This window comes from Oratosquilla oratoria, chromosome 14, assembly GCF_046742065.1.
Source record: "Oratosquilla oratoria isolate Oo_2021 chromosome 14, ASM4674206v1, whole genome shotgun sequence".
NCBI classification, from domain to species: Eukaryota; Metazoa; Arthropoda; class Malacostraca; order Stomatopoda; family Squillidae; genus Oratosquilla; species Oratosquilla oratoria.
In genome coordinates this window covers 16,159,652-16,185,744 of record NC_134790.1, presented here as the reverse complement: position 1 = coordinate 16,185,744, position 26,093 = coordinate 16,159,652, and the positions used below count along the sequence as shown (strand labels likewise).

At 39.3% G+C, this 26,093-nt stretch overlaps 1 protein-coding gene across 8 annotated transcripts in view; it reads left to right on the top strand.

Annotated features, from left to right (window-relative positions):
- The window catches only part of Atg17 (autophagy-related 17), a 230,854-nt gene that overhangs the window by 21,170 nt on the left and 183,591 nt on the right, over nt 1-26,093 (top strand). For 6 of the 8 annotated variants that reach the window (XM_076197684.1, XM_076197685.1, XM_076197683.1 and 3 more), the window contains exons 16-27: nt 4,530-4,821; nt 9,351-9,476; nt 9,608-9,682; nt 9,890-10,081; nt 10,619-10,783; nt 11,492-11,703; nt 12,445-12,640; nt 13,848-14,000; nt 15,799-15,999; nt 16,098-16,262; nt 16,474-16,695; nt 18,031-18,211. In XM_076197684.1, the coding sequence (XP_076053799.1) occupies nt 4,530-4,821; nt 9,351-9,476; nt 9,608-9,682; nt 9,890-10,081; nt 10,619-10,783; nt 11,492-11,703; nt 12,445-12,640; nt 13,848-14,000; nt 15,799-15,999; nt 16,098-16,262; nt 16,474-16,695; nt 18,031-18,211 (2,180 nt within the window). The remainder of the gene's footprint in view (nt 1-4,529; nt 4,822-9,350; nt 9,477-9,607; nt 9,683-9,889; nt 10,082-10,618; nt 10,784-11,491; nt 11,704-12,444; nt 12,641-13,847; nt 14,001-15,798; nt 16,000-16,097; nt 16,263-16,473; nt 16,696-18,030; nt 18,212-26,093) is intronic. The other 2 variants (XM_076197687.1, XM_076197686.1) reach the window with 1 other exon arrangement.

Here is a 26,093-nt window from a genome sequence, read left to right as displayed (position 1 = left end):
ACACATACTACCTCACCCTCCATCCCCCCGACCATTCCACCTCATGCATCACAACATCATCCATATACAACCATTCTGTGGAGGTGCTGTGTCTTATTGTATTGCCTGTGACTTGATGTGTGAATGATATTTTGACACAGCCTGAAGGGATTTCACCCTGTCTTCTTTTTTCTGCATGAGGGTACATAGAGGTGGGCCTGGGGGTTGCTGATTAAGTGAAGTCACCTTGCTGTGGATGTACTGTGTCTTGCTACATTGCTTCTGGTATAAGCTGGTGATGTAGAAACTGCCACACACTAATGCAATGTAAACAACAGTCCAAAGATTTCTGTTTGAGTAATCAGTAGAAGACCCAGAGGACTGTCACCAGCCACTGTGGCTGTGAATTCCCAGTCAGTGAAACTTGGGGAGGTAGCAGTTGATATTATTACACTTTAGAGATGTGATGGAGTGGTTAAGTATTTATGTATATACCAAGGGCTTTTTCCCCCTTACAAGGGAGGTAGCCAAGTCAAAAAGTAAATACCCACTCCCACCAATTTCACTCCCACCTATTCCACTCCCATCCACCACCCTTTCTTCCCTCTCATCTTAGCTCCTTATTGATGACGGGTCATTCCTGTATCCTGGCCACTGTCCCGGGTCAGAAGTAATGCAACAAGACACAGCACATCCACAGCAAGGCCACTTCACTTAATCAGTGACCACCCTCTCTTTGCCCCCTCTTGCAGGAAAAAGAGAAGATGGGGAGAAATCCCTTTGAGCTCTGTCAAAATATCATTCACACATGCTAATATATACTAATACTTTCATTCATACTAAAGAAGTATTTATGAAATCAACAAATGACAGTAGAGCTACAGAGACAACAGTTGTATTGTTTGATAGGTTGACAAAGCTTTCTATTGCACAGTGATAATTGTTGCTTTTGGAAACCAATTAGAAACCCACAGCCCCAAAGTGACTGGTAAAAGCCATCAGATCTTTCAAGGAAGAAATATTTGACTCATGTTTATGTTGTATTAGTGTTACAGTTTTTATGTCAACAGTTTATAATGTAAAGGGAACAGTCCAATTGTCAGCTCCCCTTAATGTGAAAAGGTGGAGGAAATTCAGTTGAAGTTGATAGAGAAAGATATCTTCGGTCTTGTCTAGCCACTTCAGTAAGAATCAGATTCTCGTGTGTAGCATCGGCTGCCATATGTATGATTCATCACACTACTCGCCTTATAAAATATAAAGTCATAGCTGTATTACTCATTCTTTTTTACTCTGAGTAATAATAAACACAGATAACATGATCAAACCAGTTCACAGAATCTTGGGGTAACTCATGTACAACTACAAAAAATATATAATCAAGACACCAACGTCGGTATCCTTGTGTACCCACTCATGCCTCGTGATGCCTACGTAGGCGTCATCTTACTAAAGTGGCTAGAGACCAGATGGAGGTGAGGATGTTAATGCGTAGATAATTTATCAGAGTAATTCTGACCCAGGGCAGTGGACAAGGTGCAGGGATGACCCATCATCCAGGAGGTGCTAAGATAAGAGGGAGGGTGGAGGGGTGTGGAGTGTATTCAGGGATGGAATGGGTGGGAATGATTTTATGCCTTTTCCTTTTTGGCTACCTCCCTTGTAAGGGGGAAAAAGCCTTGGTATATCTATGTATGTATGTATGTATGTAATTCTCTTTGATGTTCCATTTTGAAGGTACCCATTGTTGGTCCTGTGTATGGTGGTTGAATTAACAAACCAGTATGATGTTCAAATTTTTTATTTATTAAGAGGTTTGTTTATATCTCTGAAATCTTGTACATACATACATATACCAAGGCTTTTTCCCCCTTTCAAGGGAGGTAGCCAAAAAGGGCAAGGCATAAAATCACTCCCACCCTTTTCATCCCTAATTACACTCCACACCCCTCCCACCCTCCCTCTCATCTGAGCACCTCTTGTAGTTCGGATATTTGGTAGTAGGGGAGTGCCTGTATTTCAACCAAGTTTTCATAAGTGTATTCAGTTCATGTGTACTTAGAGAATAATGGGAAGAAATTGCTCAACCATTTTGTTTTGTTTTTGTTTTTGAAAATTTCTATTCTTTTATGTGTCCATTTGAGGGGATATTTTTATGAATAAGCTTCATTACACATTTTAGGATCAGGAATTAATTAATTTATAGTTTAAGTTCCATATGCTTAATTAGTTTTTCCATCTTGTATCCCAGTTCTTTTCCTTCTCTACCTGCCCATGTTTTCTCTTCACCATGGCCTACCAGTGTAGAAAATTACAGGTTACTAGAATATTTCAAGAACTATTTGATTTTCAATCCTCAAATGATGGATATGGAATAATACAATGTAGATTTAATGATAGACTTTAACAATGATAGAAATGGTGTTCTACTAAGAACGCAGTAGTATTGACTGTTGATCTAGATGATGATTAGTAGTATTTACTAATTCAAATAATTTCTGGAATAGCTTATTTTAGATGCAGGTAAAGATATATAATGAACACTGAAGCTTTTCCAAGTAAGTCAGTCTGAATGAACCCCCTTCCCAATGTGATTAATTTTTCAAATCCCATATAAGACCTTGTGTATAGTGTTAGAACAATAATCCCCCCCATTATTATAGACATAATTTAGTTTTGTTTCATTCATAGAAATATCTTTTCAACCTTTGATATGGATGCGTGGTTTTCGTGTTGCATGCTCTCGTTGTCTGTCCAGTAGCACTGTATGTAGCCACGGTGTGCCAGCATGTTTCAGAATTACCTTTGGCTTGGTGCTTTCAGGAACCTTTCCTAGTCCTCTACTGCATTTGTATCATATAGCCAACTGAAAGCAATTTATCAGTGACCCTGTGTGGGCTATATATTTTACTATAATGTTTTGCTTCCATACATAGTTGCAAATGATGTACAGTGACATACTACTCATTAGATGTTTTCAGTAAGATATCAGGCTCCATGATGGTATATAAAAAAGGATAGTTTAATGAATTGTATTAGTATTATAGATACTGGTATACATTAATTTTTTGCATTTATTAGCTCTTTATTTTTCCATGAATCTAATCGGTCTAAGAAAATCTGAAGCCCCGCCAAGCATTTTTGTTAAGCTTAGGTGCTGCCCTTGGGCTATAGGTTTTAAAGAAAATGTTGGAGATTATGTAGAAAAAATGTTAAGTCATGGGACATCAATTAATCTAGTGTATTGTACTCTTCTTGCAGTTTTTTGGGGGATTGTGTTCTTATCACATATTATTTAATAATAAAAGCATTCTTGATGACATTGATATGATAAGTTGGGTAAAGAAATTGGAGGAACCAACCACATTTTGTTAGGTAGAGTGAGGAATGACAGGTGCCTGTGTATGGTGGTCCTGCAAAATGGACAGCAAAGCTTCCTGTTTTCGAAATCTGTCAACCCCTTCAGCCCCACCTGGAGGTGCAGCCTTGTAGGGCTGGCACTCGATCTCTGGAATTGGCCTAAGATCTCCCTCTGTCAACTTCAACTATATTTCTTGTGTTTATTCACATATTGAGAGCTGACAACTGGCAACTGCTCATTTCTCCCTACGACTTTCAGCCAGAGATATAGAAACACTTGTACCACACAGACATCAGTCCAATCTTTCTTCTCAAAGATCTGTGGGAGGTTTCGAGGATCGTTGCCAGCTACTGAGGGGCTGCAGGTTTTCCACAAAGAATCCTTGCAATGGGGAAAGACCCTTTGGTATATGTATAACTCAAGGCAAGGATTGAGTGATAGGTTTGTAGATTACTATATTTCCTGTGTAAGAGCAGTGATGACTATCATGGAAGCAGAGCATTTTCATTCTCTATATATTTTTTTTATTTAAAACAATCATTCCCTACTGGCTCAGCTTTTGATTACCAGTACAGTCTAGGTTGTACATATATTTTCATACCATATAACTGCTGTTCCCCCACTTTACAATTACAGCAAAATTAATTTGTATTCCTTTGTTCATTGAAATTCATCTTATGCTGGTTATGTAGTGGTAGACTTGTCCCCATATGACAACGCAGTTTCACACCCCCCAAATAGGGCAAAACCTTGAAAAAGCTAAGTTGTGGATATTAGAGAACATCTACTCAAAATTTTACAATTTTTGATGATAATTTTATAATGCAGAGCATTCTTGGTGAGATAGGACGGCTACAATTGCCGCTCGTGTGATTCAAATGAGAGCTCATGTGACGCGGACACAAAATTTTTTGAAGAAATCTACACATGGATTTTTAATTTCATATACTTTTTTGCACTTCACATTTTTCCAGTCTGTGCTTACACTTCCACTCTCCAATTGCTTAATTTTTTTTTTTTTAATAGTTTTGGTTTATATCCCAGACCTCTCCATTGAACTTGGTCAGGCCCGTCTTTTGATTAATAGCTCCTTCCACCTACCTTGTTCATGGAGATAGTAATGAGTCATAAAAAGGCACACCTCGACGGCATTCAGTTAATTGGTTCTCTCCTTTTCCAAAATCCGCAGAATCCAATGTGCCACAGACACGGCAGCCAATATCTCACCAAATGAGCGTATTCAGAGTCCAGAATCCCTCCTTACATCCCAAGAATTTGTCACTGCTGAATTTTACATTGATGAGTCCATGCCATCCAGTTATACAGAGAGCAACGGCACTAATGGGACTAATGCCTCTGGTAGTGGCAGCCAAGGGGGTGGGGGCCGGCATCACTCCAACCTGGTCAAGAGTCACCATGTTGTCACAGCAGAATTACAGAAGCAGCTTGAGGAAAAGACAGATACAATCATTAGCCTACAGGTAGGTATAGATTTGATGTGTTGGGGCTTGAAGTGTGATCTTATGTAATGAAAAAAAGTGACTGAAATGGAGGAAAACTGTGGTTCTGTGATTTTTTTCCTTCTTTTCTTTAATATGGGTGGTGGTGGATGCTTTATGTGGAAAATGCACTTTGGGCTTTTCTTGGGAAATGCACTTTGGAAATAGTTCTATGATTAGATAAAGAAGTTGGTTGCATGTTGAATAAGTAGAATTGTACTTGATAGGTGAAGAGGAAGATGATATGGGCAGAACTAGTGGAAGGTTTGCATTGTTACCAACAAAAAAATAAAAATGATGATGATAGCAATACCTGTTGCTCAACTTTCATTGACAAGAAACCTGTGGCTTCACAGTAACCAGACATGGTTTCTGGGCCTTCATGCATGTTTTTTGTCATAGGCAAAGAGCAGCAGCAGCACGACTTAAATCATGAGGAACTGTTTCCATTGTAGAGAGCTACTTTTCTTTCTGTGCAGTGCTCTGGTTGCATAATTGGAAACATGCAAGTCTGATACTAGTTGTGGGTTTGAGTCCCACAGTTCTCTCACATTCCCTGCTGTGACTCTTACCTGCCCCAACAGTCCGAGTGCATAGGCCAAAGCTGGCTTTGGCTGTAGCTGTGTGCCTCATGGTGTATGCTCCTCACCTTCTTCTTCATCTTTTATGTATATTTCTACTAGTATGTCGTGTATGAACATGTAATGAAATAGATTATGTTGTACAAAGTATGATAATGTATATATATATATATATATATAATATACATGTTTATATTAAAAGACCCGTCCTCCTTACGAGGGAGGATGGCCAAGTCAAAGCATACATCCACTCTTCATCTAACCCACACCCATCCAAAGTCCATTTGTTGTCTCATCAGTCTTACCTCCTTGTGGATGAAGTCATTCCTTATTTCTGTCCACTTCTCAGTTTGGATGGGTGTTTTATAGAGTGTTTGAAGAAAAGAGGAGCTGTTATAGTGGATTTGCTGGTGAGGTTGTTTGATATGTGCCCAAGGGAGGGAAATGTGACAGAGGACTAGAGAAGTGCTTGTAGAGTTCTGTTCCACAAAAGAAAAGGGTTCAAATATGAATGTAGTTTTTTCAGAGGGATCAGTTTATTGAGTGTAGTTGGTAGACATATGGGGAATAGTTAATTTAGAGTTTTATTAGGGGGTATAAAGGGAGTAATTGGGGAAGAGTAAATTGATTTTAGGAAAGGTAGAAGATATTGGGACAGACTTTTTGTAGTAAAACAGATATTTGAGAACTTTTCTGCAAAATGTAAAGATTTTTTTGGCATTTATTGATCTGGAGAAGGCTTGATAGAATGACATTGTGGGAGTTATTGTAGATATATGGGAAGGAGGAAAGTTGTTGAGGGAAGTTAAAAGTTTTCACATGCAAAGTAGAACTTGTGTTAGAGCTAGAAATGGTGAGTGAGTGTTTTGAGGTGATGGGATTGCCCCAAATTTGTGTAGTATCACCATGGTTGCTCAACATTTACATGGATTGGGGTGGTACAGGAGATAAATGTGAGGGTGATGGACAAGGGATTGGAAATGATTAGTGAGAGTGGAGGGAAATGGAAAGTGAGCCAGTTGTTGTTTGCTGATGACATTGTGCTTGTGGCTGGCTCAGAGGAGAGGCTAAAGTATCTATTAATGGGATTTGGGAGGGTATGTGAGGGGAGAAAGTTAAAAGCAAAAGTGTGTAAAAATAGAAGATGAGATGTACAATGGATGAGGGTGTCAGTGATTTGGAGATTAGTGTTTAAGGAAAGAAGTGAGAGGAAGTGGATATTTCTAATTAGTTAGTGTCACATGTAGCAAGGAATGGGGGAGTGGGGTTGTAGATAAACTGTAGAGTGGGACAGGCAACTAAATATCTTAAGGGGGATGGGGAATGAATAGTTTCGTGAGAAATAGGTGTTCAGGGATGGATACATAAAGGGTTTATTGTGCTGATGACACTGGACAGGAAGAGACTTTGAATTTGGAGGAGGCAGAAAGGAGGAATTGAAATATGTTTGAGATAAAGTGTTTAAGAAGTATGGATGGGGATATGGGATAGAGTGAGGCAGAGAGTGGGGCTAGAATGGGACCTGGCATATAGCATTGATCAAAGAATACTGAGTTGGTTTGGGTATATGGAAAGAATGAGTGTAAAAAAAGCTAGCAGATTTTTTTTTTTAAGGCAGAGGTGGATAGAGTGAACTTGAAGTGAAGACAGTGAATTGGATGGATGGATGGGGTGAAGGGGGCCATGGGTAAAAGGGGAATGTCTGTTGAGCAGGGGAGGGAGAGGGCAAGAGATAGGTGTAGATAGAGAGTGACTATGAATGGATGATAAATTGACATGGTTCAAAGGATTTTTCTTTGTCTTCTGTAATTACAAATGGTCAAAGAGGGAGGGTCACCTGCTGTGGAGGTGCCATCTTATTGCATTGCTTGTGACCCTGGCAGTGGATATGGGGACAGAGATGGCCCTTCATCCTCAAGGAGTTAAAGGGTAAACAGATGGGTGTTGGATGGGTGGATGAGTGAAGGCTGGGTGCATGCCCTGGTTAGCTACCTCCCTTTTAAGGCCAATGAGTCTCTTTTGTATATAGATAGCACTTGGGTTTCTATGAATCTTTTTCTATTTTGATACCTCTTTTCATCATAAGAATGCGGGCAATCAAAACTGAGATTTGCTGTATTGTTAAAGAAAAAGCTGTGTATGCGTGGAACTGAATAGTCAATACACTGTGTGAAAAATAGTTCCTGGGAGCATTAAGTGATTATTCATTTGCAATATTGCATTACTCAGTTTTGCCCCAACAAAGTTCATTTGGTATGATTTCCAGTATTTGCAACATAGTACTACAATGAAAACTCCAATTTGGTCTCTGCACTTGTGTGCATGTTTAAGTATTAACTTTTTGCTTGTGTTTATGTAGCAAGTACACTTGTATATTTCTGCACAGTTTGTTTTATTTTAGGTCTATGACTGCTTGTACAAAATTGTATATGTTCTTAGGTAAGTAATTTGTTTAGTTAAGTTGAGGATTTGGTGAGTGAATACTAAATAGTTGACATTGTTGTGCTCTTTGAACACTATAAAGTGATAATTGTTAATATTTGTCAAGAGTATGTGAGTATGTAGAAGTAAATTGATTACACTGAGATGCCTTGTTTAGTTTGTTTTTGATGCTACAAGAGTTGAATGCCATAATATTGATTAGATATTGTGTTTTATCTTTAGAGTGGCTGTATTTGTGCTTATGTATTTACTAAATAACTTAGATATCCTTATATAGATAGCAGAAACAGGTATGTTTATGGAGTTTTTCATTGTGTGTGAATATGCATGTATATTAATGATCACTCAATCTGCAGTCTTACTTTTCTCTTGTAAGAGACATGTGGTCATATCCATCAAGGTGGTCCATAAATCACTCATTGAATTAACTTTGTATTGCTGTCCTTATTGTGTGAGTGCTAGACAATGTAATAGGACATATTGGGTATCATCAGTGTGGTTTCTACACATGGGCTGTAAGGTATCTTTCTCGTGGTCAGTTTTGGGTTAGTGTTATATTAGTTCTGGATGGTGACCTGAGCACAGGCAGACTAGTGTAATTCTTGTATATCAATGAAGTGTTTACATTTTTTGGGTTTATGTCTAGGGGCAGTGAAGACCAGAAGACCAAGAATAAGGTAGATAGATGAGGTGAAGGGGACCTTGGGTGGATGTAGAATCAGTGGTGGGATTCAGCTGATTCTTACCAGTTCCTATGAATCTATTCTTTGAATTTCATGAGCTCTGTGAATAGGTCATTAAAAATTGTCTTATACAGGCTATAATACAGCCCATATTGGGCCAACCTGACATGCCATTAGTGAGAGAACCTGTTGTTATGCATAAAACTCAAGCTTTAAATTTGTTGGTATTCAGAGCTATCTGTTGTGTTATTGACTTTACTTTTTTATACATTTATGGGGTATTAGAATTATATATTTAGGACCCTTATGAAAGCTTATTGGATCTAGGTTTGAATATATGCAGGGATTTGAATATATGCAGGGATCTGTGAAATGAATTTAGTTATAAGAAATTTGTTGAAGGATTTCACAGAAATACAAGATGATTTAATGAAATAGGGTTGACTTGTTTTGTGAAAAAAATTCATACAAGGTTTTCATGGTGTTGGTATCCCAAGAAAGTATTATACTGTGTAGGATATAGTTAACGTTACAGTGAGGAGAGGTTCCTTAAAACTGGATGAAATAATCTAGAAGCCAAAAGAAAATATTTAATGTTCTGGTTAAGGTAGTTGACTGTTAAAGGGTTTAACCTGTTTAGTCACTTATAAGGGGGAAAATCCCTTGGTATATAGATGTTTATGAGACAGTTATACTATTCTTGTTTTGCATATGTCTTTAAAAATAAACTCCTCAACTTAAGTATTAGTATTCTCTTTAATTCTTTTGTTAACTTTAGTATAAAAAAAATCTCTGATTTTCCAAGGCTGATTTAACTGAAAACAAGGAAGAGATGGACAGATTACGCAGCAGATTAAGTGCACTAACCAACATTGATTACCAAGGTGAAGTGATTAGTCTGAAAACAGAGCTTTCTTCCTTAAGAGATAAGGTAGGTATTCAAAAAGGAAATTTAGTCTCAATTTGCCTTATCAGATTTTTGGAAATTATGAAAGTTACTGGTTTAGTTGAGTAGAATGGGAGTATTGAGTGGGATTACCTGTATTTGGTTATTATTGGCAGGTTCAAGATGATAGTGCCTCGTATGTCAACTACATATCTGAATTGTCATCAAGATTGTTAGATGTACTACTGAAGGTAAATATCAGATAATTTGTAAGAAATGCAGGATATTGTAATACATTTATCATGAAGTGCCACTGTTATATTGATGTATTCAAATATGCTTGATGTGATAATTTTGATCATTGCTTTACCGAACCATATGAACAGTAGTATTATACAGAAAATTCAATTGCTTGTGTGTTTATATGAATAGCTTTAAAATTTTATATATTATGATAGATACAGCAGCAGACATCAGCAGACCAATCGTTAGCAGTAAGTGAAGCTGTTAGTAAGGCGAAAGAGGACCAGGAACAGCTAACAATGGAGATGCAGGGTAGAATGGATCTACAAGCTCATAAATTATCAGATGCCCAAAGAGAAATTGAAATATATCAAGAACAGCTTCACAGACAAGCAGAGAACCTACAGGTTAGAATTTGAAAGACCTGACAGAATAATTTGTTATGATGTATTAATATAATTTTCTCTGCTTTTTGCGTAGTAAATATTTCTAGATTGCAATTATAGAACTTATGACTTTATTGAACAGTGGAGTTGCTTTACTTCTATTGAATCATTGGGAAAAAGGTCTATGGGCATATCTAATTGGCTTTATCTTTATTCTTTTAATTCTAAGGAAGTGATACTTGTTATTTTTTTAATAAGATGAGCTTTGCAGAATTTTGTAGTTGACCTGTTGTTTATTTGTGATAGATTTTTGTAATTAACTGAAGTTCCTTGGTAGAATGTTGTGTAGCAGACCTTTTTATTTTTTCATTGTAGTTATTTTCTTCTGGTTTATGTATCTTTTCAGATTAAATGTTTGCTTTTAAGTAAACCTTATATGATATATTTATTAGTAACCACAAAGAGGGAGAGCAATGTATTGTCACTATTGTTTGTCAATTAAAAAAGAAAGAATCTTTGCTTTACTGTTGTTGAGTGTACTGTTTTTCTTTCACACAGCACCTTTCAGCTGAATTTGAAGAAACCAAAAGAACGTTGGTACAAGAAAAAGAAGAGGATATAAAACGGCTGACTTTGGAACACGAGTTAGAGATGGAAGCTTTGAAGGAGCAGTGGGCTAAAGATGATGGTGTCAATGTCAAGGAGATTGGAGAATTGAAACAGGTAATTTATTTTATTTTTCACTCATTTTCATTAATATATTTACCATATCAGTGATGTGGAATGACATGTTTATATTACAAAAGTTGTGTAGTGAATTTTAGATAAGTCTTTGAAAGGATATTGACGAAACAAAGAATTCTGACTTTTCATGTCCTTACCTGTGAATTTAGGAAATCAAAACTTTAACAAAACAATTCAGTAAATCTGTAGCACATGGGTGGTAAGCACTTTAGATTTAGTGTTTTTCTAGGACTACAAGGAGGAATGGGCGGGGTGGGGGGTGGGGGGTGGGGTAGTATGTGTGAGTAAATTTTGACGCAGCCCGAAGGGATTTTCTCCCCGTCCTCTCCTTATTTGCAAGGGGGGACGGGACGGAGAGGGGGGGTCGCCGTTTAAATGAAGCGGCCTTGCTGTGGATGTGCTGTGTCTTGCGACACTGCTTCTGACCCAGGGCGGTGGGCAGGGTGCAGGGATGACCCGTCATCCAGGAGGTGCTCAGATGAGAGGGAGGGTGGGAGGGGTGTGGAGTGTATTTAGGGATGAAATGGGTGGGAGTGTTTTTATGCCTTTCCCTTTTTGGCTACCTCCCTTGGAAGGGGGAAAAAGCCTTGGTATATGTATGTATGTACAAGTTTCATGGGATGGGTACGGTTGATACAAGGGCTCATACATTGATTTTTTTGTGATAAGGATTTTTTTTCCTTCCAGAAATTGATTGAAGTTGAAAATACATTGGAGACTGTGAAAAGGCACAGAGATGAGCTTGAAAAGAACTTCCATGACAAGTTTGAAGCTCATTTTCTTGAAGAAAAGGACAAAATTGTTCAAATTCTTGAAGTGAGCTTTACAGAAAGGGAAAAGAAAGCATTGGAGGCCTTAAAAGAAAAGTTGCTGCAGGAGCATCAAGAAGCTGTTGAAAGGTGAGTTGGCATTTAATGTGTAATAGCACCATATTCAATCTTCTTTTATTTTTTTTTTCATATTCAGCAGTACTTTTAACTAAAGATTTGCCAATGTAGAGAATGAATATTTTGATATCTTTCCTTAAATTTTTTTGTATATTTTCTTTTTATAAATATATAGATAAATATAAAAAAAAAAAAGTCAAAACATTCATTGTCTTGGCTGGATACTTCCTAAGGGGAAAGAGGCCCATAGTATATTGACAGAATATTTTATAATTCTATATTTCACTAACTTATGCATTTGTATGTTTATTTTTGTACAACAATTTACACAGTTATTCTAAAAAATGAAGGGATGAGGGGGTGGGTCACCATGTAAATGAAGTTGGGGGTGTAAACCAGCTTTGGCTGTTTGGACCTACTGTGGAGGTGGTATGTCATGCTGCATTGCTTCTGACCCAGGCAGTGGGTGGGTAATAGGGATGATCCTTCAAATACAAAAAGCTAAGAGATTTTTAAAAGGGGGAAAAAAATAGGTGTTGGATGGATGTGGGGTGGGTAGGGGTTTGTACGTGTCGTAGCTGGTTACCTCCCATTGTTAGGGGGTAAGAAACCTTTTGATATAGATATAGAAAGATTGATAAATGCATCCTCAGCAGATAAGAAATTAATATTTGCAAGAGTATTGTTGTATACTCTTACATTGTACCCATTACTTTTACACCCACATTTTTTTTCTTTCTTTTTTTTTTTTAGAATGGCAAATGAGAAGGAGATGGCCTTGCAGACAGCATGTGAAGGAATCAGAAGTCGATTAGAATCTGAATTCAAAGAAGAGATGGAGAAACAGAAGAATGAATTGTCAGAAAAACATTTGGTAGAAATTGCACAGGTTCGAGAACAGTGGTTAGCGGAAAAAGAAGAGGAGATAAAGGTCCAGATTCAATCAATGGTAAGCAATTCATATTTATAATTAGAGAAGTAAAGTTTGTTTTAATTTTTTTGCACAAACAGAAAATAGGTGTCAATTTTAGGCTTCTTATTTTTATTTATTTGGTTATTTATTTATTTATTTATTTATTTATCTATTTATAGTTTTTGTGAGATTATAGGATGATGATCATACTTCCAGATAGAAATCTGGAGGTTAGGTAGAGAAACAGTGTTGGAAGAAAGTTATCAGATTAGAGTATATCAGGAAGTGTTGAGGTGGTTTAGACATACAGAAACATAAGAACATAAGAATAAAGGAGACTGCAAGAGACCATAAGGCCTACACTAGACCTTATGGTCTTATGAGGAATAACCGGTGAAAAGTGAAGAAAGTAAAACCAATTTAGGGGGTTAGTATTTGACAGAGTTGGCTGCATTCCTCAGTGCATACCTAAATGCGTTCCTCGGTGCATTCTGCTTTAGTTTGGCCATGGTTAGCGCTACCAAACTATTAAAGCTAAAGAGACAGGTTCATACCGAAATAAAAGTCTGGTAGGCCACATACTATACCAAAGAAAAATTTCGTAGGCCACATCCAAAAGGTAGGCCGCATACTATACGGGCACCTATATTGCTTTAGTAGTTTGGGAATGCTAACCGTGGCCAAACTAAAGCGAAATGCACTGAGAAATGTGTCCAGCTCTGGTATTTGATGCGGGAGGGTGCTTTGATGTGGCCACCCCAATTGGAAGGAAGGTAGGCCACATACTATACGGGCACCTATATTGCTTTAATAGTTTGGGAGTGCTATCTGCGGCCAAACTAAAGCAGAATGCACCAAGGAATGTGCCCAGCTCTGGTATTTGATATGGGAGGGTGCTTTGGTGTTGCAACCCCCATTGCAAGGGAGGTTGTGACTTACGTACATGTGTATTTATATGCATGTTCTGCACCCCTCCCGGAAACATGGATGACATTTTTTTCCTCAGCTTTGTTCTCACTCTCTGATGTGTATCATGTTGTGTTGATTCCATTTTCTCATCCTTTTCATCTCTATATACTGAGAATTTTTCCCTCGTATAAGAGAGGTAGCCAAGTCTACGGCATGTGCCTACTCCCACCCATTTCACTCCCATCCACCCCTACCCCCCTCCCCGTACATACATGATCTTGAACTGTACACCTGCCCTGTAATTTTCTTAAATCCAATTACGTCCTGTTTTTAGGAAAGCCGATGTCAGTCTGAACAAGAATTAGCTCTTGAGAGAGTGAAACAACAGTACAAAATGGAACTTGAAGGTCTCAGATCACGTTTTAGGATGATGACCACAGCCAGTATGGATAAATCGCCCTCGGAAACATCGCTAGAACGATACGAGGTAAGGTAAACGTTTGGTAAGCTAGACTAAGAAGTTTGAAGATAATGCTGGTGTAGAGAAAGAACCATTCATATTTTGCAGAGTGACTTCTGCTGGGAGAGGCTTAGATGATAGTAGTTGAACTCTCTCTCTCTCTCTCTCTCTATCTCTGTATCTCTATCTTTCTCTCTCTATCTTTCTCTCTCTCTCTCTCTCTCTCTCTCTCTCTCTCTCTCTCTCTCTCTCTCTCTCTCTCTCTCTCTCTCTCTCTCTCTCTCTCTCTCTCTCTCTCTCTTTTCTTTTCTTTTCTTTTCTCTCTTTTTTTTTATTAGTATGTTGTGGTGATTCAGGAGGTGCTAAGATAAGAGGGAGGGTGGAGGGGTGTGGAGTGTATTCAGGGATGGAATGGGTGGGAATGATTTTATGCCTTTTTCTTTTTGGCTACCCCCCTTGTAAGGGGGAAAAAGCCTTGGTATATGTATATATATGTATGTTGTGGTGATGGCAGTTCAAACCCTCCTGCCAGTGAGTTGGATCAAAGGCATGGTTCATTAGATTCCATGCCACAAAGTGAGGGGTACATTCCTTGCCTCCTAGTGTGGGTAGTTTCACGTTGTTAAACTGTATCAATTAATGTTTTATGTGATTTGTAAATTATCAGTGTATAAAATGAGATGTAAAGAGAATGATGGTGGTAGGTTGAATGTGAGTGTTTAGGGACCTGTTTGTTTATGATCTAACTACACCTATGCATTTATTTATGTATTTTATTTATTATTTACATTATTATAGTTTTTATTTATTCATTTATTTATCATTATGATTTTTTTTTTCGCATTCGACCTAGATATGGACCAAAAGGTCTCCTCTCAGCATGCTCCACCTTTGTAATCCTTTGTAAGACTATTAGATTATGATTTTATCATCATGTATTGGGAACTCTTAAAAGCTGCATAAACACGGCAAATGAAACATGGACTGGAAGTGAAGCCTTCATTCCTGACGTTTTGTCTATTGACTTTCTCAAATGAATGAGCATACTGGATCATGCAGAGTTTATATACACACTTCGTGGCTCAAGGGGGTATACGAGTGTAGAACTGTGTTCTGATTGGCTACGCTCGTATATCCCCTTGAGCCACCAAATGTGTATATAAACTGCACAATCCAGTATGCTCATTCCTTTGAGAAAGTCAATAGATGAAACATCAGGAATAAACTCTTCACTTCCAGTCCATGTTCTCTTTGCCATGTTTATGCACCTTGTGACATGCAACCAGCTTAACCCCTTCCATACGGTGCCGCACACGTAGGCGTCATGAGGAGCAAGTGGATTCGCGATGCTGCCATATCGGCGTCTTGATTATATTTATTGTAGTCACCCCTGTGTTTTTACATTCTCCCTAATCTGCTCTAAATCCCATTCTCTGTGGTTTTCAAAATTCACGGGTGAAAGAGCGAATGATCGATATAAGCCGTGACTATATTTTATGATGCGAGTATTATTACGACACGTCGTACGGCTGGCATTGGCTGCAGCCCACGAGAATTAAGTCCCGTACTGAAGTGGTTAACCTCGAAGCTACAGGTGTCGTTAGTTCTGCGTGAAAAACTAAGTATGGACAGCAGTTAGCAGTCAACTTAATTCCTCGTGAGTAGATTCATTCCCAGGTTGAAGAATTTTAGACAACCCAGTGGTAGAGTGTCGGCATCATATTCTCGCGAGCCTTGGTTCGAATCCGAGGACGACAGATGGAAGTATTTGTCCAAATGGATTTTCACTTTTAAAAGCATTAATTTCACATTTTTGGTCATCCAGAGGGGTGACCTTATTGAAGCCACCTGTCACGAAGCAGCCCTAACCCGAATGAGGGAAGAACTTGAGCAGGAGAAGGTGACCGCTGTTGAGGAAATACGAAAGGCCTTAGAAGAACAACACAGATTCGCTCTTGAGGAGGAACATAAAAAGAATGAAGAGAGAAGAAAAGAAGAAAGAAGAAGAATAGAGGCAGAAAATCAAGTAAGTTTGAATTATTATTGAAAATTTCTGTGAATGGAAAAATTGATGCGGTAAGATTGTAATTCTAATCTATATATATTTTTTAATTCTTATTAAAGGTTGTGTTTAACGAGGCCATCCAGTCTGTGATTCAAGGCAAAGAAAAAGTTATTGAAGACCTTCGCCTTAGAGTCAGTTTGTTGACGGAAGAGAGCGAAAAGAAGAAGAGAATGAGCGGCGGAGAGATGACGGACCAAATGCTTAGTGAGAATAGGTTACTTAAGGTACATTTACTTGATTATGTATATGTGTTATAGGGGTAGATTTTTTTTGTTCTGCATTAAGTGGATTGTAGCAAAAAGTGTGTTGAAAGGAGAAGTAGATGAAGTGAACTAGAAGTGAAAAAGACGCTTTTGTATGTATTATTGTATACTTTCTCACAGTTACTGTTAGTTTGAATAACTGAGAAAATTTTAATACTGTATTCGATTTCAGGAAAAATGCGAAGCGCATTTGCAAGAAATACATCGACTAGAAGCAGAAGTGGTTAAAGCGAAGAGGCTGAGCTTCACCACCGAGAAGATGCACGACCTGAACTCTTCCTTCTCCATGGCAAGTCCGAGCGCACTTGCGGGTAGCGGAGGATCCATTGCTGCCACCAGTCCAGAAACCGTCAGAAAACTTCAACAGGAAAATCAGGAATTAAGAGAAAAACTTGTGAGTAGAAGAGCTTCACCATACTTAGTAGATGGTGGGTTAATTCCTTCAGCTAGGTAACATATCTAGATATTCATAGCTAATGCCCACTGACCCAAGGCAATGGACGGGATGCATGGATGATCTGTCATCCAGGAGGTGCCAAGATAAGAGGGAGGGAAGAGTGTGTAGGGGAGTGGAGTATTTAGGGATGGAATAGGTGGGAGTGGTTTTTATGCCTTTGCTTTTTGGCTACCGCCCTTATAAGGAGGGGAAAAAGCCTTTGCTATATGTATGTAATGCCAAAGATATTGCTCAGCTGAGGCTCAGATATCATTTATACCCAAGTCTGACCCTAAGCTGAATAGAATCATGTTGAGAGTCAAAACAAAATTAGAAGGTTTACTATGCTGAAGGGATTATGCATGTTATTGACATTTTTGTATTATATTGTAGAGGTAGGATTTACTTTTGAGTGTCCTGGTGTGGTTCAGGGTCATGAATAGTGTGTTGTGAAAGTTTTTGTAATTTATCACTTAATATTGTATACATATAGTTTTGCTTTAAATCTCCCAATGCTAACCAGAACAGAAGTATCGAGAACACTATTGATCTGGAAGAGTTTAGGTATAGTTTCAGTCCCTATAGCCAGGTGTTGCCCATAGGTCTGTTGTGTTAGTATACTCTTCATCCAGAGCTGAGATGAAAAGGAAATGGGTGAAAGTTAGGAGTGGGATGGGTGGCATTGGGCGTGTGCCTTGGCTGCTTCTGTGTTGTTACTTGTGGCAAAGGTCGATGGGATGGCAGTTCGAATCCTGCCACCGGTGAAGTTGAACCAAGGGCATGGTTCATTAAATTCCTCGCTACAAAGTCCTCTGTGAAGGGCACCGCCCTAGCCTTCCGATAGGGGGAGTTTGTGTTGTTAAACCATATCATTGGTATTTATGTAGATGATGATGATGAGTTGGTTTAACATCACAAACTCTCCCCCTATTGGGAGGCTAGGACAGTGCCCCTGACAGTGGACTTTGTAGCATGGAATGAAATGAACCGTGCCCTTAGTTCAACTTGCCCCGAGCAGGATTCGAATCGTCTTCATCTCAACCTTTGCCACAAGTAGTGATGCCCTAGCCCATTCGGCCAGCAATAGATAAATAGATAGATAGGATAGTGTTAAAAGCTTGCTCATAGCAAGTTGTGTTTCTGTGATTATGGGCCACACTATCATTTACTTCTTCATTTACTTCTTTGTATCAAAACAAAAGTCTAGTAAGTTGATAGCACCTCAACATTGTGTTCAGAAAATACCTGATGCTTTTATGAAGTTTTTATCATGTTCATGTTTACTTTTTTCAGTCCCAGAGTGCCACATCCTTATTAGAAAGAGGAAAGATCAGCATTAAGACCTGCCAGCAGGGTGATGCTGTACTCCTGGTATGGGATGAACAGTATCAACATTACCGGGTTCTCCTTGAAGGCAACCAACACTTTTATTTCCTGCATAGCGACTCCTATGCATTACTCGGACTCTCCAGAGGTGAGTACCTGTGGCATGTAATCGTAATATTTCAAACTAGGTGCTGAAATCAAGAGGTCTGCTTCTCTGATCAGACAGATGAGAGTTTTGTCTATTAGGACGAATGATTCAGAAGTGTGTGGTATTTTGAATGGAGCTGTAGTTTTACCTTTAACAATACACTGGTATGCACTTGCACACATACATACATGTACCAAAGACATTTTCCCCCCCTTACAAGGGAGATAACCAAAAAGCAAAGGCATAAAATCCACCCTCACCCATTCCATCCCCACATACTCCACTCCCATTCACCCCTCTCCCTCGCTCTTATCTTGGCTCTTTCTGTACACTGGTATAAATGGTTAAGAGAACTGTATGGTTGCATAATGCATTCCCATTACCATAGTGCAACTTACATCTTGTAGGGAAAGCAAATATGAAACTTAGCATACTTAGAATAATAGCTAGCACAGATTTGAGGGAGTTGAAAAAACTCGAGTATAAGCAACTCGTAAGAACGACACTAAACTATGCTTCCACAAGTGGGATCTGTACTACTACTCCTTACTTCTACCCTCTTTACCATCTCTATGACTGTACTTCATCACAGTATTGTCCTCAAAGATAGACATGCAAGTTATACATACATATGTGTAACTTTAATGTCTGTCCTTACTTCTACCCTCATTACCATCTCTGTGACTGTACTTCATTATAGTATTGCTCTCAAGGACAGACATGCAAGTTATCACCAGGGAAAAACTAATACTCTGCAGTCATAAGAGTATGCTGCATAGGTTTGTCACTGAAATCCCCAAGACTGACAACCCATGTATGGAATTTAGAAATATTATCTGCAAGGATGGAATGGTTGGTTAGGAAATACAAATCCATACATTAGCCCCCAAGCATTACATTTCCACTGCGTCCATATGACTTATTTCTCTTGGATTTATTACCCAGGATACATTCCTATACATGTCAGCATAACTGTTGCCGCATATATTCTTTTTTATTGGTTCCATGGCACATTTTATTCTCCACACAGATTTATCTTCTCTCCTTCCATTAATCTTTGGTCAGTTTCTTTCTTCAGTCTTCTTCTTTCATATATTTATCGTGTCAACAGGTATGGCTACCTCTCCTCTTATGCTTGAAATGCACCTTTTCATACTATTGCACAATAAGTAAAGAAATGGGGGAACTTACATGTAATTTTTACAGTTAGTTGAATTGCATCAGAGAAAAAAGAAAAGTCAGCTGAGCAAGCTTCACATATTGGTGCCTGTCTTCTCTATTTTCCACAAGAGGAGACAGAGAAAGGGGGTTGCTGAGTGAAGTGGCCTTGCTGTGGGTGTACTGTGTCTTGCTACATTGCCTCTGGACCAGGGCAGTGGGTAGTATACAGGTACGAGGGTCGTTCCAAAAGTAATGCCTCCTATTTTTTACCTCAAAAAGTTGAAGAGCTATGAAGAAGGGAGTGGCACCATTAAAATGAGCGACCTTTTGTGCTCCAGAATTTATTTTTCTACGTAGTCACCACCATTCTCAATGCACTTGCCAGCAATGAACAAGAGCCATGATGCCTCAGTCGTAAAAGTCAGCGCCTGCCGAGGCGGTCAATTTTTTCACGGCTGTGATTACGGCGTTGTTGTTGGGGAAATGCTGCTCATGTAATGCGTCCCTCAGAGGTCCAAACAAGTGGAAGTCTGACAGTGCCAGGTTGGGACTGTACAGTGGGTGAGACAGCACCGTCTAGCCGAACTTTGTCACACATTCTGTGGTCTTCAAACTTGTGTGTGGCCTAGCATTGTTGTGTTGCAAACAAAATGTTTCCCTTTTCTCTGGCCTTACATGGGTAATCTGGGCCTTCAGCTTGGTCAACGTTTCAATGTAATGGTCAAAGTTGACAGTTGCCCCTGGTTCCAAGAAATCCGGGAGGATGATGCCCTTCCTGTCCCAAAGGACGGTGCACATCACTTTGTCTGCAGATGTCTGCATCTTGAACTTCTTTGCTGAGGAGTGTGAGTGGTGCCATTCCATCAGCTGCCGTTTGGACTCCGGCTCGTTGTGGTGACACCACGTCTCGTCACCAGTGATTATGCGGTCCAAGAATACGTCACCTATGGTTTGGTACCAATCCAACAAGTCCTGACAGACATCTATTCTATTAAATTTGGGAATAAGATTCCCACGGGCTTTTATTGCGAGCCTGTTTATCTCTCTGACAGACATCCCGTCGGTGGCCCTTTTGGTCCTGCGTAAGCATTCGTGGAACCCACCTAGCACACACTTTGCTGTATCCTAGGGATGACAACATTGTTTCCAGTGCACTGACACCCACATCCAACTCTACACACGTCATTCACCGTTATCTGCCGATCAGCCTGGATGAGTTGATCGAGGCACATTTGGTTTTCCGGGGTGGTGGCTGTACATGGGTGTCTGGAGCGCACTTTGTCACTCACATCTCTATTGCCACTCTGAAATCGATGAACCCATCTCCTAACTGTGCTGACATCAACTGCATCGGGTTTGTAAACATTTACCAGGCACCGGTGAATGTTGATTGGTTAAATTTTTTCTGCATGGAGGAATTCAATGATGCATCTCTGCTTCAGACGCACGTTCATGACAGGGATTGCTTTCTTAGAGTGTCACACCATCAATATCTGCAACAGAGAGATGAAACTTTCAGGTCATGAGTGCATAAGTTCAGTCATCATAACAATGCAATTTGCAATCCCCTTGGATCCCTTCAGGCGGAATAGAAAAATAGGAGGCATTACTTTTGGAACGACCCTCGTATGACCTGTCATCCATGAGCGGCTAAGATGAGAGGGAGAAAACAGTGGTGGATGGGAGTGGGTACATGCCTTTTGACTCAGCTACCTCCCTTATAAAGGGGAAAAAGCCCTTGGTACATGGATAGTTTATTAGTCACTGGCTGAAAGTAATAAGAGGAGGGACCAGTCACCAGCAGAGAGCTGTTCATATGTTAAGTGGTGGAAGGAAGACAATTGATGTTGATTGAGAGAGATCATGGGTCCAACCTAGGGATGGAGTGTCAACCTCTCAATCCAGATAAAGGTGAACAGGTCAATGGGTTTTTGAAAAATGGGGGAGATGATCCTCTATGTTGTCCAGTTTTAGGAACACCTGAAGTAAGTACTTGTCACTGGTACTTGAGGGTAAATGTTACTAAAGATTTCTAGAGATGTTGACAGTCTGTTTTGTGTCAACCATTATTGTAGGACTTTGAGATATGTTTGAAAGTTTTTGACTGGTAGCTTGTAGTTGCTGTGCTGTGTCATCTGCATATGTGAGGGCTTTGATGTGCTCTGGGTGTGCAATGGAAAATCTTGTGTAAAACGATTGAACAGTATTAGTGATCAGTAAATATGAAATAGATGCAGGAAGATCAAAGGAGAACCTACAGATAGGTTCCCAGTGCATTAGAGTTACTATTTACAGAAGGACAAGGCTCATGGGTTAACAATGATTTATAAAAATTGTTTCCCCAGGTCTCTTTTGGAAAAAAAAAAAGAATAAAGAAAGTTTGAACACATTGTTAAGGGTTAGGGCTATAGGAGGTATAATTGTACTCTTTTGTAAGGGTGAGTGGAATTGGGTCTTTGAGCACACTGAAAGAAAGATGTGAAGATGAGAATGGGTTGTATGAAACTGGTGGTTGTAATAGCATTTACACTGCAGGTATTATAGAAAGAAACGAGCGCTTTTGGTTGGATCTGAGTGAGAGCAGTAAATCTTTTGAAAAAAGGGAGATAGGAGGAATAGGTTCAATAAGGAGGTGATTGCCGTTATGGAATGCCTTAGGTGGATGATAACAGACCGAGATTGATTTGTATTTGGTTGTTGATGGCACATGATAAAAAAAGAAGGAAAAATGATAAAGTCTACAGAGAAATATTACTGTAGAGATGCTCAAAGTATGATTGATCATGGATGTAACTGTGTTGAGAGGGGCAAGGGTAGGTTTATTGGATTAATATTTTGTGATGAAAGTGAAAGGGATTAGAAGCAGAGGAAAAATTGAGTGGGTCAGGATGTCAAGCGAATAACTCGAGATTTGTTATCATCATAACTGTTGTGATTCACTTATGCAAATGAAGGTATGTTTTCATGTAGTGAATTGAAACTGCTCAGGTGATTTAATTTTTTGTGTTTTTTCGTAATACAAATGTAGGTGGTTATTGATTTTTATATGGTGTGTGGATATATGTCGCACTAATAAGGGACATAATTTTGGGCCATTATTGAAAAAAGGCAAAGAACTTTTGTAAGGTGACGATCTCTTTCATGTGAGGGCGGCTGGAGGAGTAATGTGGTGTAGTATTTTCGTGGCTGAAAGCAAAAAGCTGGGAATGGGACAAATGAAAGTGAGGCGTGAGAGGTGGAAGACAGACGAGCCAGCTTCCTCCTCGCATTTGCGAGAAATGACGAATATTTTGAAAATGAATAAATAAAATAAGATGAAATAGAATGAAATACATAACAAGATAATTATAATTTGGTTCTTTTTATTTGTTATGGTTTGGCATTATTACAACTCCGGTGGTTATTCGTGATAACATTTAGTTGTTCTGTTTGGAAAATCGTGTCGACGTGCGCGTGCGCGACCGTTATGGTTAGCTCGAATTTTGTAAATTTATAGGATTAGAAGAACGCAGATATCTGAGTATGCTTGTGTGTGTATTATTAGCCCATTTTTTCTGTTACGTGTATATGAAAGCTACCGACATTTCGTTGTGGATGCATACGCCTGAAGGTGGCGGCACACTAGGCTAGCATGCTACGTGCTTTTGCTACTTCGTTTGAATAGAACGACTTCGGTTACAATATTGACTTCTGTAAGGACATCTCAGCAATGTGTCTAACATTCATATTTTAGGTTTAACTTCTCCTGATTTGTCATTCATCAGGAGTAATTTGACACTTGGAAGTTTGAAGAACAAAATATCGTAACCGAAGTCGTTTCTACTCAAACGAAGTATCAAAAGCAAGTAGCATGCCAGCGAGAAATGCCTAGCTTTCCGCCACTTTAAGAAGAACTTCAATTAATGTCGAGATACTGGGATGGGTTCAGAGACGAAATTGTAACATGATACGACACTAGGCCGGGCATCCTGTGGATGCTGCGTCAAGCGGGTAAGATTTACACAGCCATTGTCCCAAAGGCAGAGTGGCTACGTCGTGTCGTCTCTGAAAAGCGTATTGGCGGTACGAAGAAACTGGGCAGGAGCCGTTGCCTATCAGTAGCTGTCTCTATCCGGTGGTTATGAGCCATTTGCCATATATCTATTTATTTGTTTTTATTTGTTTTTATTTATTATTATTATTATTATTATTATTATTATTATTTTATTTATGTTATGTTATGTTATGATCTTTCACCCTCTGCCTCCCTCCCTCCCTCCTTCCCTCCCTCCGTCTCCCTTCCCCCTCTCTTTGTCTCTCTCCCTCTCCCCCCCCTCTCTCTCTCTCTCTCTCTCTCTCTCTCCTCTCTCTCTCTCCTCTCCTCTCTCTCTCTCTCTCTCTCTCTCTCTCTCTCTCTCTCTCTCTCTATCTATCTATCTATCTATCTATATCAATCTCTCTTCCCCTCTCCCTCTCCCTTTCCCTCCTCCCTCTCTCCCTCTCACTCCCCCCCCCCCCTCTCTCTCTCTCTCTCCTCTCTCTCTCTCCTCTCTCTCTCTCTCACTCTCTCTCTCTCTCTCTATCTATCTATCTATCTATATCAATCTCTCTTCCCCTTTCCCTCCTCCCTCTCTCCCTCTCACTCCCCCTCCTCCTCCTCTCTCCCCCTCTCTCTTTCTCTCTCTCTCTCTCTCTCTCTCTCTCTCTCTCTCTCTCTCTCTCTCTCTCTCTCTCTCTCTTCTTTCACACACACACGCACGCACGCGCGCGTGAGCCAAAAGAATCTGTGACGTCATGTCGCTTTTCCCTCCGTACTTGAATGGCAAGATCTTGGGTCTATAATTTTCCCGATAGATATTATTTAGGTAAATTGATTTAATTTGATTTACAAATGTAACGTATATTATAGAACGAAGTGCAATATTTTAATAGTTCTATTCCAAGTAGGAGAGATAATGCTTGTTAAATGAAAAGATAATGCTTGTTAACAAAACGCGATCAATAGTGATATCGAAAATAGTTTGAATATCGTTTTGTGATGGAGTTTCAGGAGACCCAACGGAATTATATTTTCCTTATTTTTTCTGTTATTCTCATTGTTTGCTGTATTGTTTATATTTTAGCGTTTAGTTGTGCTACATGACTGGTTTGAGACAATAGAAAAAATTATGATTTGTTTATTATTTTCGGGAGGAAAGCTCACATGGCGGGCAATATCAATCTCGTATGCGTACCGAAAAGGAGTGAACGATGCCAAAACTTTTTTTATTTACTTGTTTACATATTTTTATTTTGTTTTACTTCATTTTTATTTTTATTTTTTGAGAACATAATCTAGATTATGTGTTCCATCGACCATTCCCAGAAAAAGAAAATGTTTTTATATCGAGAAAACACTATATGGGATAAAGTTGCCCATAACGAAAAAAAAAAAAAAAAAAAAAAAAAAAAAAAATAAAAATATATATATATAAATATATATATATATATATATATATATATATATATATATATTATTTGGATGATGGAGAACATATATACAGGGGAAGGCTCGGAACCCTATACACTCTAACGTTTCGTTCGCGTAGAACTTCTTCAGAAAAGTGTTTTGTAGAACTGGCAATTGGAGTTTATGTACTAAATCTAATTATCTTTTCGGACACTTGGGAAAGGTCGTTTTTCTGGCGTGTTTTAGAATTAAAATACTAGTTTCTTTAGCTAAATTGATAAACCCTCCTCGATGATTCGATGAATTAGTAGTAGAAATATATGCTGATCCAACAATTCCTTCTAGTGAATTTATTAAATCCTTTATGTAGCACTTCAGCTTCTCTCCAGTTTGGTAAATGATCGAATTTTTCCGCATGAACTACTAAAGAATTAGATGTGTGATGAGATGTACAAGGGGTGAAAGTGGCAGCAGACTGGAAGTGAACATTAAGGGAGAGCGCTGGAGGAAGTGGATAGTTTTTAGATACTTGGGTGCAAGTGTAAGCAGGAAAAGGTGGAGTGAAGGTGGAGGTAGAATGTAGATTGAGAGAAGCGAGTAAATGCCTTTGTTTAAAAGAGTGTAATGAGAAATAGACATTTGGGAATGGATGCGAAGAGGAGACTGTATGAAGGAGTGATTGTGCCAACAGCACTGTATGGGCAGAAACTGGAACATAAGAGAAGAAGAGAGAAGGAGTTTAAATGTGGTTTGAGATGAAGTGTCTGAGAATATGGTGGGGGTTACTAGGCTAGATAGAGTGAGAAGAGGAGGTGAGAGGAGAACAGGGGTGAAACTTTTGGGAGAGAGGGTTGATGAAAGAATATTAGGATGGTTTGGACACATGGAAAGAATGAGTGACGAAAGACTAGTAAAAGAGGTATGAAAGGCAGATGAGGGAGTGAACATGAGGGGACGTCCTAGGATGAGTGGATGGATGGGGTGAAGGGGGCTTTTTTGGGGAAGAGGGGAATGTCTGTTGAGGAAGGAAGGGAGAGGACGGAAGACAGAGGTGAGTGGAGAATGGTTTGTATATGATGATGTTGTGACGACATGAGGAGGAATAGGCGGGGGTGGGGGTGGGGTAGTATGAGTAAATTGGGACGCAGCCCGAAGGGATTTCTCCCCGTCCGCCTCCTTATATGCAAAGGGGGACGGAGAGGGGGGGTCGCCGATTAAATGAAGCGGCCTTGCTGTGGATGTACTGTGTCCTGCGACACTGCTTCTGACCCAGGCGGTGGGCAGGGTTCAGGG